General features: G+C 40.5%; 2 protein-coding genes across 5 annotated transcripts in view; one reads left to right on the top strand and one right to left on the bottom strand.

The window, feature by feature from the left end:
* Positions 1-20597, top strand: part of LOC140845168 (ADAMTS-like protein 3) — a 119458-nt gene that overhangs the window by 93240 nt on the left and 5621 nt on the right. For 2 of the 4 annotated variants that reach the window (XR_012123905.1, XR_012123903.1), the window contains 3 exons: positions 5108-5237; positions 14035-17190; positions 19999-20088. Coding sequence is in view for 1 of the 4 variants with exons in the window: in XM_073218914.1 (XP_073075015.1) it covers positions 5108-5237; positions 14035-14084 (180 nt within the window). In the remaining 3 variants the exon portion in view is untranslated. Of the gene's footprint in view, positions 1-5107; positions 5238-14034; positions 19676-19998; positions 20089-20597 lie in introns of those variants that run through there. The other 2 variants (XR_012123904.1, XM_073218914.1) reach the window with 2 other exon arrangements.
* LOC140845165 (ly6/PLAUR domain-containing protein 3-like) overlaps positions 1-20597 on the bottom strand; it is a 64211-nt gene that overhangs the window by 11683 nt on the left and 31931 nt on the right. The gene's annotated exons all lie outside the window — the stretch shown is intronic.

A 20597-nucleotide genomic window follows, 5' to 3' on the forward strand; every position in this document is an offset into this window, starting at 1 on the left:
ATTTTATGACATTGTGCATTGGGCATTTGGAAAATATTGGCTGAGTTATATAGCTCTTCCAAATGTTGACACATTTGATTATTCAATGTAAAAAATATTCTTTAACATTTACCCATCTCATCTCATCAGAGAAGCCTCTGAGTTTTGGGAAGTTACCAGACTCACACTGGAGGATACAAATTTCCCAAAATTTGATTTTTATTTGAATACTTGAATTTTATCACAGTCAACAAGTACTGTCAGATGTTTTCCTTGAATTGTCCAGCTCATTTTCATTCATCTAAAAAAAACATCTGGCTTATATACCCAAGTCCTAGTAATCATAGTTTATCTGTCATTCTTTCAAGTCGAAAAGAAGCAACTAGTTCAGCTACCAGTTCACACTGTCACACCGACATACTTAGGCTTGCAGAAGGGCTGTGTGTGTTCACACAGAATCTTAGAAACATCTGCACTCGAGGGCTGAGATTTAGTAAAATTAATGAGATTTACTGCCTCATTAAGGACATCCTTAGGGAAAACTGGCATGTTTGTTTTTACTGTGAGCGTGTGGTGGTCAGGAATACAGGGACTTCTGGGGCCCCCAGGACGCACTGTTTTGGTTCCTTCTGTCATGCCAGCAGTTTCTACCTCTGCTACTCTTACTATCCATGCAAATGTCAGCACCACAAAAATGGCAAATGATGCCTTAGTATTGTTAGGAAAATAGCCTTGGCCTCATGGCCACCCCATGGTCCATGCCCCACCCTAGGAGGGCTGCTCAACAATTTCATTTTATAAATGGTGAGGAAACAGAGGCTGAGAAAGGTAAGTGATCAGCTGGCCTGTGGCCATAGTAGAACAGGGATGAGCTAGGGCATGGTCACTTTAGGTAAATGTTTGTTGAAGTCAGTTGATTTTAAAAAGTTTGACTTGATCAAATGGAATTAACACTAGTGTCCGAGGCTGAGACTCCTGGATGTTTTATATAAAGAAGTTTTGACATGGTACCACCTACTCAGATGTGTTTCTGCCATACTTTAAGAATCAGCCACTTGATATCTGAAGCAATTCCATAGGGCCATTAAAAGTTCTTGTTTTAATTTTTAAGAGAAAAAAAAAGATCCATTTTCATTTCCATTTTTTTTCAAGCTTACCTAAGTTGTTCAACTTATGCTTAATATCTTTTATGTAACAAAGGTCCACACTTCTAGATATATTTTTCCTAAATAAGTAAGTGTATTTATTTTTCTGAATCTCATAAAGCTTTCCAAGTGAAGCAATTCAGAAATGGAATTATGTTTCTGAGAGCCTGTATCCAATAAGAGGAAACCGTATAGACAAGCATGTTTTGATGCCAGCTGAGTAAGAAATCTCAGGAAGAGAAGGTGGGTGGGCCCCGGAGGCTGGTGCCGATGGAATGAACAGCTCTGTTGTTACTTCAAGATTAAGGTTGTGCAGCAGAGACCAAGGTTAGATCCCTGTAAGAACTCCCCACACTGGTTCTCCAGCCCAGGGACCCATCCAGGCTACATACCTACGCGGCTCACCCTGGCAGCAAGGGTTGCTGTGCTCAGCTATTCCTAACCTCAGTAATTTCTCACTGCACTGTAAAATTGAAGCCTACAAAATAAAGGCATTTTCTGAGAATTGCCAAATGATACAACATATATATGAAATGATTTGAGAAAAGATTTTAGTGTATCATTTTTTTCTAGTTACTAGCTACACTTTTGTTCTTAATCAGCTATTCCTTTATAGGGATTTGACAGTGAAAGTCCAGTCCTACCAGCAGCTCCTCTGCCATACTCCTGGTTTTGTGCTGGGCAATTCAGCTCTTAGAATTTCTGCCCACTTCTGTAGATTCCATGTGTGAGTGGCAAGGGGGCTCGCATCCTTCTAGTATATTCCCTCTATGCCCTTATTCTGTGCCATTCTGAGCATACATATAGTCAAAGGTTTTCGAGAATTTGCTGTATGAAAGTCACTGTGCTAAATAAGCCCAGAAAACACACAGCTGTGAGTAAGATTTGGTCCCTGTGCTTGAAACGATCACAATCTAGTGGGAAGAAACAGAGATTTCACCAAATAAGTACATGAACCGGAGCAGCAGGAGCCCAGAGGGGCAGAAGATAACTTGGGGTGTTGGGGAAAGGTTTACAGGAGAAAGTACGTTTGATCCAGGAGTCAGGGAGTCCATTGGAGTTTGTCCGAAGGGTAACATATGCAAAAGCTCAGGGTGATGAATGAGCATGGAACGTTCTGGAACCCGTGAGAGGTCCATTATGGCTGGACCCTAGGATGAGCAACATGCAGTGACAAGAAATGGAGAGGTGGCCCAGCTCAATGGGCTCATGTTGTCCATGAAGAAACATAGTATTTTGTGGTCAGAACAGTCTGTATTGCTAAGATCAGTAAAGTGGGAGGGGGGCGGGGAAAAAGTACTACATGGATCATTGATCCAGACTATTAAGAAGCAATTTCAAATCATTTAAGAAAAAACATTTAAATTGAAACAAAAGCAGACCATGCCCTCCTTTCCATCCCCTGAATAATCACTCCCCCGTCAGGATTCACCTGACCAACTCTTGAGTCTCAGGTGGCGTCTGCATGCAGGTGCTTATGAGCCTCAGCAACTGGGAAACGAGGAGCCCGCAGAGGTCAGCCCTGCCTGTCAGCCACATGGTCCAATCCAGTGCGATGCCGCTGTAGCGTTCTTACCTCCGCTGACTTCTTCCTACAGGGACAGTGCGACAGTGAGTGTGTAACTGTCACCCAGCAGCATTAACTCAAGACCCACTCCCAGTGTGAAAATCCGAATTAAAAATCCACACCTTGTTAGGAAGGATTTGGGCAGAAAATGAGGGTTTAACATTCAGCAAACTAAGGTTTGCTAGTTTATCTCTTTTAAAACGTGGTGTGTGGAGCACTGAGTCCATCCAGAAATCTGTTCTTATGCCAAGTGTGATAGGAAGACTGAGTCTCCAAGCACTGTCCAGCCCGGCCACCTCCGTGAGTTTAACACAAGGAGAAAGACTTTCCCACTCTCTAGTTGGTATAGTTTCCTGCCGGTAGGCAGGAGACCTGACAGGATGATCCTCTGGGATCCTTACCAGCCCGAAGTCTGTAACCTGGCAGTCTTCTTTCTTGTGACCTGGTGTCGTCCTTGGGCAGTTAAACGTGCTCCATGAATGCATCCTCTTTCTAACTGTCCTGCAGAGTGGTTTTGAATGGAACCAGAAACTTACAGATACGGAGCCCTACGAGGAAAGAGCAAGGAAGATACAGGTGCTCTGTAGTTAGTCATCTTGGTTCAGATGCAGGAAGTTCTTCCATGCTGTATGCGGGTAATGCCCATTGTTGAAATTTGGAATGCCTGGTTTGGGGGGGTTCGTTTTTAATATTAAACTCTAGAACAGCGGTTCTCAAACTTCAGTGTGCACCAGAACCACTTGGGGGGGGGGTTGTTAAAACAGATCTCTTAACCCCATTCCTGGAGATTTGGACCCAGTAGGTTTGGGATGCAGTCTGAGAATTTTGCATTTCTTAACACGTTCTCAGGTCATGCGGACACTGCCGGCCAGAGGACCATACTTTGGAAACGGCTGCGCAGGAGCTCACTTTCTGAGAACTGGTCATTAATGAGACAGCATGAAATTAGCAGCACTGATCATGTGGCTTTGCATCTTTAAGTGCCATGAGCCACTGAGAGAGAATAATTACTCTTGCCAGGTCGCTATATCCGCCCCTAGGCATACCCACCACTCCTTAGAAACACTTTGAGGAGGTCAGAACTGTCAGAGTAATCTTCCCAGGAGGCAGGCAATGTCCTTTCAATATTAAAATGTGCTTTAATTACGAAGGAACATTTTAGGTGATATGGTTGTAAGCAGTGACTCCCTGTGGCAAACTCATGTTCTGGGATTAAAAATAAAACAAGAGAGTGTACCTCCAAATCTCTTTGGTTTCTGGGGTCTGATGTTCAAATGGACTAACTGAGGAGAGGGGCAATATCAGGGGTTAGAATCCGGGATTCAGACAACTAAGCATTGAGCTTTGTAGCAAGTACTCTTGTCCAGAAACTGAGGAGGTGGACCCGTTGGTTTTAAAAGCTCCCTGAGTCTGTTGGCTGGAGTCTGAGTCCCTCCCCGGACTGCATTCCCGACGAAGGGCCTTGATTTCCTGGGCCTTAATCCTCCTGGGTTGTTCTTTCCTGTGCATATCAGCCCCTTTCCAGAAAACATCTGTTCCAAGGCTCTGGAATTGTGGAAGGAATGGCCATCCCCCTTGCAGCTCCAAGGCTCCCCTCCAGTCCATCCTAGAACAATCCAGCTTCCTAAGGGAGCTGGTGCAACATCCTCGGGGCCCAGGGGACATGCTGAGACAGGCCCAGCCCTCATCCCGCCCAAGGTCTCCTATCTTTTCAGCTCTCAGGATAGCTGTCCACTGTTCCCAGACCTCCAGGAGAGGATGGGACATTCGGTTACCCAAGCAGGATCGTTCCAAAGTTCTCTTCCCCAGAATACATGGTTTCCAAACACCTGGCTAAGATGTTATTCTTTCATGCACTACGCATGGGTGATGAAACACATTCAGCAAATGCGGCCCCCCACTCCAGGAGCTCTGGCGCCTACGGTGGAATAGGGGGTTCAGCTGCAGCGATAGGTCAGCCTTGAGGGAAGCTCTGGTAACACCCTCTCTGGGATGCTGCCTCGCTGGCCCCACATGCTACAGAGAGAACCCTGGGCAGCCAGCACCTCTTTCCCTCTCAAAGCCCACCACCTGAATGCTGCAGGTGTCTGCCGCCAGCCTGTGAGCTGCTTGCCGGCAAAAAGAGCTGTTTTCTGACTCTTAACTCCTAGTGTTCAGCTCAGGCACAGAGTTCATTTCCGAAATATCCTCCTGGTCTGTATATGATCATTGCAATGCACCCTTGTAGCCATTTCTTTGCCTGCACCCACCCATCGCCTGTCTGTCCATCTGTCCCCTGAGCACCCCAAGGCTGTGTATGTGCAGGTGCCCAGGGAGCCATTACTCTGCCTCTGTCCCCAAAGCCCACCAGAGGCAGCACTGTTTACCAAAGAGCAAAAACCGAGCCTAACCTCATTTCCCTCTCCCTTTGACTTAGGAGGTGCCTGTCATCTTGTCTGTTGAAAGAAATATCACCAGACTGGAGCCTGGCCATCTGTCCGTCGTGGTTGGAGGCCTCATGGAGGCAGCTCTGGGGGCAACTGTGGCGATCCGGTATCCTGTGAGAGGTGAGTGTGTGCATGTCCTGGCTGGCCCACTGTTGCCAGGGGGACACCCGCTGGCATTTTGGCATCCAAGCCTCTAAGCATCAGCCTGGGAGGCTCCAAGCTCTTGTTCTCCCGCACAGTGACAGGAAAGCCATCCCTCAAGGGTGAGTCCTCACTAGGGAGCTCAGAGACCAGTGTGGAAGCAGAGTGCTGCCTTGCTCAAGGCGCCTGAGGACTGGGACTGCTTTGCACGCTGGCACTGGCAGGACCAGGACGAGGGTCCCTGTGGCAGGTCTGCCCACGAGGCCAACTTCCAGCCTAGAACATGGAGTCCGAGCGAGGGCATTTGTAGGAAGCTGTTAGGGGATCTCCAGCGAGAAGGGGTCTGTGCTGGGCCCAGCCAGGGTGGGCAGGGGCTGGCCCACACCCCATCTGTGCCGTGGCTGGGTGGGCAGCACGTCTGTGCCCAGTGGCTTTTTCTGCTTGTTTATAAGGGCAGATAAATCTCTGTTCTAACCAATTCATTCTGTCTTAGGAGAAATAATACTTTCAGTCTGACTTTGCCCTAACCCCACAGCCATTCTTCGTCTGGAAACCACAGATTCTTAATCTTACCACGGCCACATGCATCTCCAAACCCATAAAACATGCTTCACACATGTCCATTTTCCGGCCAGGAGGCTGTGTGAATGGCTTGGTTGGTTTTTCGAAGAGATGGTGGGCTCCTCAAAACTAAGGTCTGCTGTTTTAAGGTGACTTTGCATGGGCCTGTGACTTACGTGCATTGATTTAACTCTCAGGCCAGCTGTGTCTTCCCGGTTTGCAGGTTCTAACGAGGTGCCCGTAGTTGCAGCCACTTATGATAAATCCAGCTAAGGCTGTGACCCAAATAGCCCAAGGTGACTAGGGGAGGCCTGGCTGCAGTTCTCCGTGACACCGAGAGGGTGCACGGAAGGAAGGGGCCCTAGGACACCCCACCCGGGCCCCAGCTCCCCGGCCCCTGCAATGGCTGGTCCCCTGCCATGTTGCCAGGGCTGCACCTTTGCCTCCACAAACTGGAAATCTGCTAACCCCCAAGGTATTATTTTTAACCCCTTGGAAGTCCCTGAATGTTTGGCTTACACAGGCTTGAAAAATCCCTCCAGCTTCCCAACTGACTCCACCCACAAATAATGTGAGCCCATTTGTTAATTGAATTATTTCCTTTTTGGGTGTTGAGGCATCTAAGTTCTTTATATATTTTGGATGTTAAACCTTTGTTGGATATGTCATTTACAAATATATTCTCCCATATTGTAGGATGCCTTTTTGTTCTGTTGATGGTGTCCTTTGCCATACAGAAACTTTTTAGTTTGTTTCCCTTTCTCGAGGAGATGCGTTCAGGAAGAAGTTACTCATGCTTATATTCAGGAGATGTTTGCCTACGTTGTCTTCTAAGGTTATATGGTTTCATGACTTACATTCAAGTCTTTAATCCATTTCAAGTTTACTTTTGTGTATGCAGTTAAACAATAATCCAGTTTCATTCTCTTGCATGTAGCTGTCCAGTTTTTCCAACACCAGCTGTTGAAGAGGCTGTCTTTTCCCCCATTGTATGTCCATGGCTCCTTTATCATATATTAATTGAACATATATGGTTGGGTTTATATCAGAGCTCTCTAGTCTGCTCCATTGGTCTATGGGTCTGCTCTTGTGCCAGTACCAAATTGTCTTGATTACTGTGACTTTGTAGTAGAGCTTGAAGTTGGGAAGCATAATTCCCCCTGCTTTATTCTTCCTTCTCAGGATTGTTTTGGCTATTTGGGGTCTTTTGTGGTTCCATATGAATTTTAAGATGATTTTCTCTAGTTCGTTGAAGAATGCTGTTGGTATTTTGATAGGAATTGCTTTGAATCTATAGATTGCTTTAGGCAGGATGGCCATTTTGCCAATATTCATTCTTCCTATCCATGAGCACAGGATGTGTTTCCATTTATTGGTACCTTCCTTAATTTATCTCATAAGTGTCCTGTAGTTTTCAGAGTATAGGTCTTTCACTTACTTGGTTAGGTTTATTTCTAGGTATATTATTCTTTTTGAAGCAATTGTGAATGGAATTGTTTTCCTGATTTCTCTTTCTGCTAGTTCATTGTTAGTGTATAGGAAAGCCACAGATTTCTGTGTGTTAATTTTGCATCCTGCAACTTTGCTGAATTCAGATATTAGACCTAGTAGTTTTGGAGTGGATTCTGTAGGGTTTTTTATGTACAATATCATGTCATCTGCAAACAGGGACAGTTTAACTTCTTCCTTGCCAATCTGGATGCCTTTTATTTCTTTCTGTTGTCTGATTCCTGTGGCTAGGACCTCCAGGACTATGTTGAATAGGAGTGGGTAGAGTGGGCATCCTTGTCTTGTTCCCAATCTTAAAGGAAAACATTTCAGCTTCTTGCTGTTAAGTATAATGTTGGCTGTGGGTTTATCATATATGGCCTTTATTATGTTGAGATACTTGCCCTCTATACACATTTTGTTGAGAGATTTTATCAAGAATGGATGTTGAATTTTGTCGAATGCTTTTTCAGCATCTTTGGAGATGATCATGTGGTTTTTGTCCTTCTTTTTGTTGATGTGGTGGATGGTGTTGACGCATTTTCAAGTGTTGTACCATCCTTGCATCCCTGGAATAAATCCTACTTGATCATGATGGATGAACCTCTTGAATATATTTTGAATTCAGTTTGCTAATATTTTGTTGAGTATTTTTGCTTCTATGTTTATCAAGGATATTGGTCTGTAATTTTCTATTTTTGTGGTGTCTTTGCCTGGTTTTGGTATTAGAGTGATGCTGGCCTCATACAATGAGTTTGGGAGTATTCCCTCCTCTTCTATTTTTTGGAAAACTTTAAGAAGAATAGGTATTAGGTCTTCACTAAATGTTTGATAAAATTCAGCAGTGAAGCCATCTGTTCCAGGGGTTTTGTTCTTAGGTAGATTTTTGATTACCAGTTCAATTTCGTTGCTGGTAATTGATCTGTTCAGATTTTCTGTTTCTTCTTTGGTCAGCCTTGGAAGGTTGTATTTTTCTAGAAAGTTATCCATTTCTTCTAGGTTATCCAGTTTGTTAGCATATGATTTTTCATAGTATTCTCTAATAATTCTTTGTATTTCTGTGGTGTCTGTAGTGACTTTTTCTTTCTCATTTCTGATTCTGTTTATGTGTGTAGACTCTTTTTTTCTTGATAAGTTTGGCTAGCGGTTTATCTATTTTGTTTATTTTCTCAAGGAACCAGCTCTTGCTTTCATTGATTCTTTCTATTGTTTTATTCTTCTCAATGTTATTTATTTCTGCTCTAATCTTTATTAGGTCCCTCCTTCTACTCACTTTGGGCCTCATTTGTTCTTCTTTTTCTAGTTTCATTAATTGTGAGTTTAGACTGCTTATATGGGATTGTTCTTTCCTGAGGTAGGCCTATATTGCAGTATACTTTCCTCTTAGCACAGCCTTGGCTATGTCCCACAGATTTTGTGGTGTTCAATTCTTGTTGTCATTTGTCTCAATATATTTCTTGATCTCTGTTTTTATTTGGTCATTGATCCATTGGTTATTTAGGACCATGCTGTGAAGCCTCCATGTATTTGTGGGATTTTTCATTTTCTTTGCGTAATTAATTTCTAGTTTGATACCTTTGTGGTCTGAGAAACTGGTTGGTAAATTTCAATCTTTTTTAATTTACTGAGGCTCTTTCTGTGGCCTAGATATGATCTATTCTTAAAAATGTTCCATGTGCACTTGAGAAGAATGTGTATTCTGTTGCTTTTGGGTGTAGAGTTGTGTAGATGTCTGTTAGGTCCATCTGTTCTAGAGTGTTGTTCAGTGCCTCTGTGTCCTTACTTATTTTCTGTCTGGTTGATCTGTCCTTCAGAGTGAGTGGAGTGTTGAAGTTTCCTAAAATGAATGCATTTCATTCTATTTCCCCCTTTAATTCTGTATTTGTTTCACATATGTAGGTGTTCCTGTGTTGGGAGCACAGATATTTATAATGGTTATACCTTCTTGCTGGATTGACCCCTTTATCATTATGTGATGTCCTTTGTCTCTTGTGACTTTCTTTGTTTGGAAGTCTATTTTGTCTCATACAAGTACTGCAACTCCTGCTTTTTTCTATTAGTTGCATGAAATATCTTTTTCCATCCCTTCACTTTTAGTCTGTGTATGTCTTTGGGTTTAAAGTGAATCTCTTATAAGCAGCATATAGATGGGTCTTGTTTTTTTCAGTGACTCTGTCTTTTGATTGGTGCATTCAGTCCATTTACATTTAGGGTGATTATCGATAGGTATGTACTTATTGCCATTGCAGGCTTTAGATTCATGGTTACCAAAGGTTCAAGGTTAACTTCCTTACTATCTAAGAGTCTAACTTAACTCACTTAATATGCTATTACAAACACAATCTAAAGGTTCTTTTCTTTTTCTCCTCCTTTTTCTTCATCATTCTTTATATTTTAGGTCTCATATTCTGTACTCTTTGTCTATCCCTTGATTGACTTTGGGGATAGTTAATTTGATTTTGCATTTGCTTAGTAATTAGCTGTTCTACTTTCTTTACTGTGGTTTTATTACCTCTGGTGACAGCTATTAAACCTTAGGAACACTTCCATCTATAGCAGTCCCTCTAAAATACACTTTAGAGATGGTTTGTGGGAGGTAAATTCTCTCAGCTTTGCTTATCTGAAAATTGTTTAATCCCTCCTTCAAATTTAAAGGATAATCTTGGTGGATAAAGTAATCTTGGTTCAAGGCCCTTCTGCTTCACTGTAGTAAGAATATTCACCAAACCAACTTGATTATTGGGTCAAGGCTTAAATGGACAAAAATACTGATTTTTAAAGAGCAGAGAGCAGATCTGTTTTTAATTAGAAATATCTTTGATCCATAGTATAATTATCAAGAAAATATTAGGCAATCATTCATTTATTCATTCACAGCACGAATATACAATGTAATGATTCACCCTTACATTCACTCCAAGGAAGCCAACTTCTGAATTCTACACTCAAAATACAGTAGAATACTTTATAGCACTGGTGCTAGGGTGTGGGTAAAATTGCAATATTTCCAGAATCTCTCACCTGGCCTTAATTCATCTCCATATCAATAGGTGTTTCTAAGGGATGGAGAGGAGTAGTCCATCTTCATATCAATAGGTGATTACAAGGGTGGGGGAAATGGGGGGATATCTGGATGGGAGAGGTTTGGTGGGGTCCCTTTTTCCTGCAGCCTCTAGATACACTGGGGAGCAGAAGTGGATGACTGCTTGTAAGTAATAAATGGATTTCTCCCACTTTATTTGTCCCTTTGACTGATTTTGGCTTCAAAAGTAATTTGCCCAGGTCTGGGAACATATTTTCCCCACTGGAGTTACAAAGGGCCACAATTACTACTCACGCTCAAGGTAAACTGTGGAATATCACATTCAAAGAGGAGTTTACCACATGTGCTTGTTTGGATCCTACACTGGGTTGGATACAAGGCAGATACATAATTTGAGATTGAAGGGAGAAAAAATCCTACAAACATTAAAGAAGTTTGATCAGTATGGGCTAATCTTTAAATCTGAAAAAATCATTAGAAGCAAACTTTTTCTTTCTCAAATTATGATGCATGTGGAGAATAAGATGATAAACACTCTTTACACCAACCTTTAAGAAAATTTAACATTTAGCCATATTTTCTACAAACATTTTCAAAAACATTACAGTTATACTTGAGTCCTTCTATAGGTCTCTCTTCAATCCTGCATCCCTTTCTCTGTTTCAAGAGGAGACAGAAAGGAAGCAAACAAGCAAGTAAGCTCAATATTTTGTTTATAATTACTTGAACTTTTTCATAAGCTTCCTTCTAGGACATGTAGCCATGAGTAGTCCATGGCATAAGTCCCTCCGTGATGTCCCACTTTGACATGCAGATGATGTTGAAGTGAAAACAACCAAGGCCCAAATGACTTAGAAGGAAATTGTCACCTTCCCACTAACTGCATATAAAGAGTTTAGATAGAAGGCCTGCTCCAGGAAGAGAGCTATCACCACAGATAATACCTATAATAGGAACTACAGGTGGTAGACAGGGAGGAGTCGGGGAAGTCTGTTAAAATTCCTAAGTCCCATTGTTTCTGTGAGGCCCAGCAAACATTTGTGTACTAAACATTTACTCTTTTTCATCTCCCTATGATTTGCTTCCTTTTCTCTTTGAAGTCCCAGACCTCTACCCCCCTTCCTCTCAGTCAGGATGATGTATATACCCCATTCTCTCTGTCTTTGGAATCACCAGTCTGTGCACTTCCCTTATAAGGTAGGTAAGCTTTGTGGCTTGTTCCTCATGTTTATCTGTCCCATGTGAATCTGATTCTTAAACTAGCTAGAATGTTGAAGGGTAGAGGAAAATTTTTCCTCACCAACATTATTGCACGTTTTTAAACTTTATTCATGACACCCTACCATATGCTTCATTCTACAGTGTGTTTTTATATTTGCTGAATATTGTTCAATATTTTATCCATGTTCATATACAATGCTCTAACTTCCTTATTTAACCAATATGTATTATTTCATACAAGAATTACCACAATGTACCAATACTATTGAATGTTTCTGGGTTATTTCCAAATGGTTACATTAAGATTGATGTTATGATAAACAATGTCATGAAAAGATAAAGGGTCTGAGAGCATACAAGTCTTCATTTACTGGATATTGCCAAATTTCTCTCCAAAATGGTTTGGTAGTTCTTATTTCTCCACATCTTGGACAATATTCAGTATTATCAGATTTTAAATTATTCCCTATCTATTTGACATGAAATTATATTTCACACCACTATTTAAATGTATATTTTCATAATGACAATTAGATTTGAGTTTTATTTTTTTATCTGGTAGTCCTTTGTTATATTTAAATGTTGTGGATACTCAATTTTACATATAAAGTTTTATATATATTTATATATTATATATATATATTTATTTTTATATATATATATATATATATATATTTATATATTATATATATATAAATTTTCATATACATAAAATTCACATACACACATACACAACATATACATATATATATGTATACACTCACACACACACACACATATATATATAATAAAATCAGTGGATACCCTGTTGCAAATAACATTAGTGAGAGAAGAATCAAAACTATGGAGTCCAGGTTCAGAACAAACTGTTTGTATATAAATTCATCCCTCATGTTCACTCCACAATCCTATCCCAGACTCCCCCAAGGCAGACCTAGTGAGACATATACTTCCATGCCTGTTCACTATTTATTTAATTTACTGGTGACTTTTTCATATGATATGGCCACTTGAGGAAGGGAGCCACATCCAACAGCAGCTAAACCAACAAGACTCAACTGAAATCTGTTTCATGCTGTCAAACTTCAAAGGCACTTCAGTTCACCTTGCTCTCGTGGTAAAGAAAGTAATGCAGTCATCCTCCCTGACTCGCCTGTTTTATCACCATGACTTTCTCACCTGTACATGTTGCTGGGAAATCACTGGCTTCATGCTACCTAATTCTACTAACTAATCTCGATACATTCTCCTCCTCTCAGGTGGTACATTCCTCTTATGAGCAATACAATTCTACAATATTCTAAATTCTTGTCAGAAAACGCTCCTGCAGCAAATGTTTCATTTTATTTCTGCAAGCATGTATTTCTAGGAAAACTTGTGTAAATTTTTTGCACACAAGAAGCTTTTTTGAAAAACCAATAGATAATATAAATGGGAACAAACCTGACAAACATACTATTGGATATATTTCATTTTTGTTCTACCCATCATATCAACACATTAACTTTATTTTCTATTATCTCTTTCAATAAGGCCAATATCTCTTTCTTGAAAGGAGTTTTGGGTCTCTGTTAAAATTAATAAACATTGATTCAGTTTACTGATTTTTCTAAATAGGTCATTGTCTCCACTATGGTAACTTAGTTGATCCACTAGCTGGATAGTGGAGTTGTCCTCATAAAATGGATATAAACATCACTGTGTAATGAAAGAAACCATATTATTTTTACAGTGTAGAAGAATTGCTAAGCTTTTGCCTCTTTTTTTTTTTGATTAATTTCATGCTTGACTCAGTCAGAGATTAGACCCTGACACAGGTTATAATTAAATATTGAAATCATGAAGTGCAACAATGTTTAATTTTTAAAATATGAGTTTTAATTTACCTCATACAGAGAATAGCTCTGGTCACCTGCAGAGATGCATTACACACAGCATTGCCTAATGCAGGATGCCTGAATAAGGCTGAGCATACAGTTAAAGTAAACTAATGCAATTTACTGAGCAGCAGTCAAATATTTAGCCAGTTGATGAAGCAGACTTTATGTGAAACTCAGACAATAATTAAAGAGAAGCCTTGCTTAAAACAGGCTTACTCCAGTTTTCACAAATACGTTACATCCTTTCTGCATCTTCCATTTTCCTATTTCTGTGAAATATTCCCGAAGCACTCCGCAGTGAGCATTCTATAACATTATATTGAATGTATTCCCTAATATTTTACAGTATTTTAAAGTCAGGAAGGCAGATTGACTACAGAAGCAGCCCAGTTCTCCTCCTCCTTGGAACTTACCTTCTGCAATGCGAGTGTGCAGTACCTGCCACTGATGGTGGATTCTATTTCCCCACTTTCTGAATCTGCCTGGATTATGACTTGCTTTGGCCAATAGAATGTAGCGGCTGTACTGTCGTGCCAGTTTAGAACCTCTATCTCAAGAGACTGCATGCTTCTTGTTTTCTTAGAACACTGCCGTGGGCATGAGAAGCAGCCCAGACTGCCCGCCAGAGGATGAGAAACCACACGGAAGCCATCCGAGGCTGATATCTGCCAGCCACCCTGCTGTGTTACCACAATGAGTACAGATGAGATCCGTCAAATCGAACCTAAGTCGGCAGAACCATTGAGATTACTTGCAGACCCATGAGAAATAATGAATGGTTGCTATTTTAAGCCCCTGTGTTTATGATCATTTGTTATACCACCATAGCCAACTGAAGCAGGATATGGAGCTCTAATTCAACTTCTCCATTTTACAGATGAGCCAACTAAGGCTCAGAGGTTAAGAACCTTGGTCACATCTACACACTGTCAGTGGCAGACCAGGTTTGGGGAACGCACTGTCCTGCAACTCTGCCAAAGCTCTTTCTATCCTACAATACAGCATTTCTATTTCTTCTTTTTGACAACAAAAATCAGTAATAGCTTGCCAGCAGGATCAGAGTTTCAGCATAATAAAACAGCATTTGTTAAAAATAATTGTAAGGGTCTTAAATATATTTATGACAGTCAAAATACAGATATTATCTGACAGTATTTCTTAGATTCCTTTTTGTAAGTTCTGTGAAGAGAATTACAACTGACAGAATGAAGATTATTTTTAAGTGGAGTAATCCCATAATCTCCAGTTATCGTGATCTTACCATTAATCCTTACTTTTGGACTATTTCTCAAATGCTAATGTTAACAGGAATCTTGTTAGAGCTTTGTTTAGCAGAACTAAAATTTTCTCTGAACCTATCATTCAGAATATTACTAATAGATAGTACAACAAAGTCATACTGTATTAATCCATATGCTCAAGATACTTACATCTGAAGAAATGCTCAAATACCTACATCATGTTGAATGAAGGAACTAAAGCTAAATCTATCATGTCATTGGATGGCATGCTGTGAAATCTTGCTTAGTCAGATTTGCCTCAGAATACAAACCGTTTACAAAATTATGCTTGGCCTTCTTTTTAGAGTAGAAAATAGTTCTATTTTAACTCCCGTTATACCTGCAACTCTTAGGTTCTATAGCACGGGTTCTAATGTTGAGTTCACCCAATTCCCCCCAACAGCTTGTTAAAATCACACATCGGTGGATTCCACTGCGAGAGTCTCAGATTTGATGAGCCTGGGCTGGGACTGCTGATCTGTATTTCTAACAAGTTCCCAGGTGATGATGAGGCTGTTGGGCTCACGCTTTAAGAACCACTGCTCTACCATTTTCAACAGTTGTTGAAATAATCTGTGGACAGGCCATCTTACAATATACCTCACTACAATATTTTAGTGGGAGCAGAGGGAAGTATATCAACTATATTCATAATTTACGCTAGTGAATTACACAGTACAAACTCCTATCAGTCAAAATCAATGAGACATCACTACACTCAGAGTTTGAACAGCCTTGACTCTTGATTAAGACATTGGTTAGGCAGTCTAGAGTCTGCCCAGACCCCAAGGGAACTTTCCAAAAGAAAAAAATGGTTCTTCAAGACTCGTAATATTTGGAATGCAGGCAAATTAGCTCAAATGATCATCCTCCAAAGGGCTATAATATGCCAGCATTTTTATAAGGTAAAGAAATGCCTATTTCCAATCCACAACCTTTTTTTTTTTTAATGGGAGTATTCACATAACACTTTACGTGGCAGCTTCTGCTTTCCATCACTCAGCTCTTTGGGAAAATAGTCCATTTTTGGCTTACTGACTTTGTTTGAACTTAGTCCAAAAATGAACTATTTGGAAGCTTTACCAAAAAATATAATAATTTCAGTTTTTAAAATTCCCGACTGCTTCAGATAAACAAATGATGAAAAGGGTAGTGGGATTTAAATGGCATTTTTTGCATTTTAATATCAGATAACTTCCTAATGGACCTTTACACATCTCTGTCCTCTATAGAAATCCCTTACTTTTCTCAATTTGAAAACACAGCTGAGATTAGAAAGAGATTGGCGTCTGAAAACATCCCCTGAGAAAACACACCCAAAGGCGCATGTGCGTGGAACTCCTGAGTACACACATTTCAGAGGCACCGGCCGACTCGATCTTTCTTCTGGTAAACATGCCTCACTGGGTATTCAGAGAGTCTGCTTCGTGAGGGGTCCATGAAATATTGTTTATAATTTTTATCTGCATGTTCTTTCTCCTACCACTTACTTAAAAGCTCATTTTTCAATTTCTGAACTTCTGTTAATTGCCTTCTAAGAAAAGAAAGAAAAAAAGCAATCAGAGCTACCCTGAGCCATGGGGCAGGGAAGACTTTTCTTAAGCTTTCTGTTTTTAACATTGAGCACTGTCTTAGTTTACACTTTCCTCATCTTTTCAGCTGACACTATGTATAGAGTGAAGGTTTCTGGGCACATAGAAAAACACAGCGGTTATCCTGCGTGGCAGGTCCCAGGCGAGGAAAGACTTCTCAGAGAGTTAGTCTGATTCTAATTCTTTAATAGCTGATTGTATTCACATATTTTTATGTATAGGGACATCTTTTAATAACTTATAACACTCTCTCTGTATTTGTGTCATTATTAGACATGGTGAAGTGCCTTTAACTGCAGAGCAGATTTTTCCATCCTTCATACACATGGAATTTCTAACTGCAAATGTTTTCAATTCCTTCACATTTCCTGGTTAACTCCAACGTACAGTGATCCTGTGAACTTACATGGCTTCTATTCTTGCTATCATTCCTTTCATATTTACCTTATGTAATATTGTGATGCTGCCAGCTAACTTTTGATGGACATGTGTTCAGCCTCCCTAATTGCATTTTAAGCACACTGAGGACAGAGACTTTGTGGGGCTCTGACACACACCGTGCCTTGCACACGGAGGGCGCCCCATGCAAATGTGCTAATGCCAGGTGCTGGCGGGGTGAGTGGGTCAATCCCTTCATCCAGGGCGGGAATGGCTGGCATGAGTGAGAAGGAAATCAGGACAGTGAGAGAATGGGTTCCCAACCCAGTTAAGGGTTTCTTTGGCCAAAAACAACCCCAGCATGGAAGGTTATTTTTTACAGGGAAGAGAAAATAGACCCTGAACTACAATAATTATTTCTGGCTGAAGCAATGATATGTTGAAGTTGCTATTGAAGACGCAGAGGGAGAAATACCTACTGTATAACAGGTAAAGTCACAGACTAACCATCCATTTCAGTGGCCTCTAGTGAGTTATACTGGGCTGTAAGGTAGGAAAAGGGTATGCCGGAGAAGAAAGGCTGACACTGAGACCAGGAATACACAAGCACGTGCTGAGGTTGTGTAAGAAGGAAGTTGCAGCAAGCCAGGGAACTTCACTTATGCCAAGTCATTATCCCCACAAGGAGCGCGTTGCCATGAGGAGTCTGTTATACTGTACGCCCGGAGGAGCCCCTGTCAGTGTCTGGTCGGATGCCTACCAGACTCCTCCAACTTGTCTCTTTCTTATTAGCTATACATTGAAAGAATTTTCCCCTTTAAAATTAGTTATGGTTGTAGAGAGAAGCTATGGCCAAATGTACTAGACATTTCTTCACCAGAGGTTAAGCTCTCCTATGTTGAAATATTTTTCAATGAATGAATTCATGCATTACTACAAAGTGTATTAATAACTATGCTTAGGATACTTATTAGGATAACACACACACACACCTATTTGTGTGTGCCTGTGGTTTAGTGCTCACATCATCACATATGTGTGCTGGAGGGTATTGCAGTTACTACATCTTGGAATTGGATTAACACAGGTCCACGTTTCAGTTCCATCATTTACCACTCAACAGTAAATATATGTGTGTGTATGTTTATTCTGTGTCTATCTTACTTTTGTATCTATGTTTAGAATTCACTTTCTTATGTGTATTTATAGAATTGCTATATATTCAACTGTTATATGAAATATACATTGAGTTCATATCTTGGAAAGTAGCATATGGTGAAATAGTAATGTACACTGAAGCATGCCAACTGTTTAACTATGCATATAAATGCCACAAAACAATTTAGACCCTAAATGAAGAATGTTATGTCCAAGTGAAACAACTGCGGGCACAGAGGTCAGCAGAAAATAATTACCCTCAGGAGAATTTGGACAGGATGTCAACAGAGAGCACAGACCATGAAGTCTCCAGTGACCCAAACAGTTGAGAATTACAACCAAGATCTGTAACTATCATCCAGGGAGAGACGCTTTCCACAAACTTGATCATTTTTCAACCCTCACCTTCTGGCAAGGCTTAGCCAAGGGGCTGGAATGTGCAGTGCTGACGGACCCACAGACTAGTTGGGTGGAGGGGAACACAAAGTATCAACTATTCTTTCCAAATGGATGAGTAGTTCAAGATGTACGCAGCAGGTGTGGAGACTAGCAGACATGGGACCAGAAATCTCTGCCAGGGCCACTGTGCTGCCACACTTCAGGGGGCACCACTTCTACTGCCAGGTCTGGGTACCCCCCTCCCTCATAAAGTGAGCCACACAAAAAAGCCTGATGGGTTTTAGCTCTACACCTGCCACTTACCAGTTGTACGAATTGGACAAATCACTGCACCTCCTTGAACATATACCAAGGTTTTTTACTTTATTCTGTGTGCTATGGATTCCTTTGATAATAAGGTGAATGTCATGGATAGTCTCTCACAATGAGGTTTTATTGCATAATGAAATGGAGGATTTTGAAGAATCAATTATTAATTTCTTCTGATATAGTAAAAATGTGCTTCTGTATTTTCATGCTAAATATCAGCATCAAGAGACAGATCTCAAATACCATAATTTTGAAGTAGTTGATGAATGTAAATAACTTGAGCTATCTGTAACTGTAATGTGTAATGAAAATATCTGTCTTATCTATTGATGACAAAATGATAGGAACCTATAATATTTCTGTTTGTTGTTTACATTCACTAAAGTAAGTGCTAAATTTCAGTTGGCAGTTCCTTAAAATGAGATGCCATCCATTTAAGTTCAAGGACTCCCTGAATTTTATTCATTGACCCCAGGATAAAAGCTACTGCTCTTTGCTCTTTTATGTAAAGAGGGGAAACAACACCAGCTCTCCAGAACTCAATGAATTTTGCCAGAATCAAATCAGATGAAGTTAACTTAACAAATATTTAGTGAACAATGCCTATGTGCCAGGCTGTTTTAGGCTCTGGGGGTATATCAGTGAACAAAAGAGACACTGTCTAATGGAAGAAAAGTTTTAGTCATGTATGATAGACCTTAAATATATGTCTAATAGAGTACATATATGAAACATATATAATGTCAGGGGATAATACAGGAAAATGATAAGGAAAATAAACCAGAGGAAGGTGTATAGGAGAGAGAGAGAGAAGCCTCTGATATAAGGAGCCACCACAGCAGAGGCCTGCAGGAAGTGAGGGAGCTTTAGGGACCCACAGGGAAAAGTGTCTACAAATAAAAGTTTTTTTTAGTATCACCTTTCGTCTGGTCAATTAGCACGTGGTCAATTAAAATATAAGCCAACATGAGTAGGAAAATAATATGTAGTCTTCCTGCTAGAATACAAAATTTATATCAGCATTAACATATACATTGCTTTAAAGTCCTATTTGAAAACTTGGTTTCTGTTAGTTTTATTGTGCAGACAATTTTTTTAACATATGTTATTTCATGCCAGGTACTCTTTAACCAAATTAACAAATGTATCCCTAATAAGAATCCAACAGGGTTCAATCTGGACCCTTAAGTGTCAGGAAACATTAAGTGCAGTGGGTTGAACCAGAGGTTAAACTCTGAAAAGGCCAGAGATTTTGTGAAGTGGATACGAGTAAGTGAATGGGAAGAGCACAGTGATATCTTTAAAATCAAAGCCGACAAATTTTGGAGACAATGAGACTAACAATAAAACAAAAATTAGATTTAAATTACACTCCATCTTATTTTTCTTTCTGAATTTGTTTTCTTGTTCCACGATCGTTCCTCTTCTCAGGAGTGTACTGCAGGGGCTCCAGCGAGAGGTGACAAAAGCCTGAAGAGAATCAGTTAATAGTGGAGGTGGCTGGTGAAGCAAAGAAAGGAGGTGAGCGGTATTTAATATCGGGGGTAGGCGCTGGGGACCGGGGAGAAGGCTGGTGCCAAAGGGGAGAGTCCAGATTGACTTTGGTTTCTGTCATGAATGCCAAGTGGATGGCAATTTATAAACAAGATGATAAGCGAAAGACAGAACCAGAAGGAAGGCAGGGAGCACATTTGGATGTGTTGATTATTAACTTGTAATTGCATACTTCAATGTTGTAATTTTGGGACAGCCAGATGGCAATGACTATAGATAGTTGGATGTGCCAAGTCTGGAACTCAGGAGAGAAATCTGGAACTTGGGAAAGAAAAATATAGCTAGACATAGAGCTTCACGAGTCATCAGCATGTGGACAAAGACAGAAAATTCCACCAAACATTTAAAGTATGCCCAGAGGATAAAGGAGGCTTCAGTGGACTAGTTAGAGGGTGTGACAGTCAGGAGAACACAGCGTCAGATGCCCCTGAAAAAGTCAAGTAAAGACTGTGGGTGGAGAGCACGGGATGCCGGGC

This window comes from Manis javanica, chromosome 12 (assembly GCF_040802235.1).
Source record: "Manis javanica isolate MJ-LG chromosome 12, MJ_LKY, whole genome shotgun sequence".
In the NCBI taxonomy this organism is placed as follows: Eukaryota; Metazoa; Chordata; class Mammalia; order Pholidota; family Manidae; genus Manis; species Manis javanica.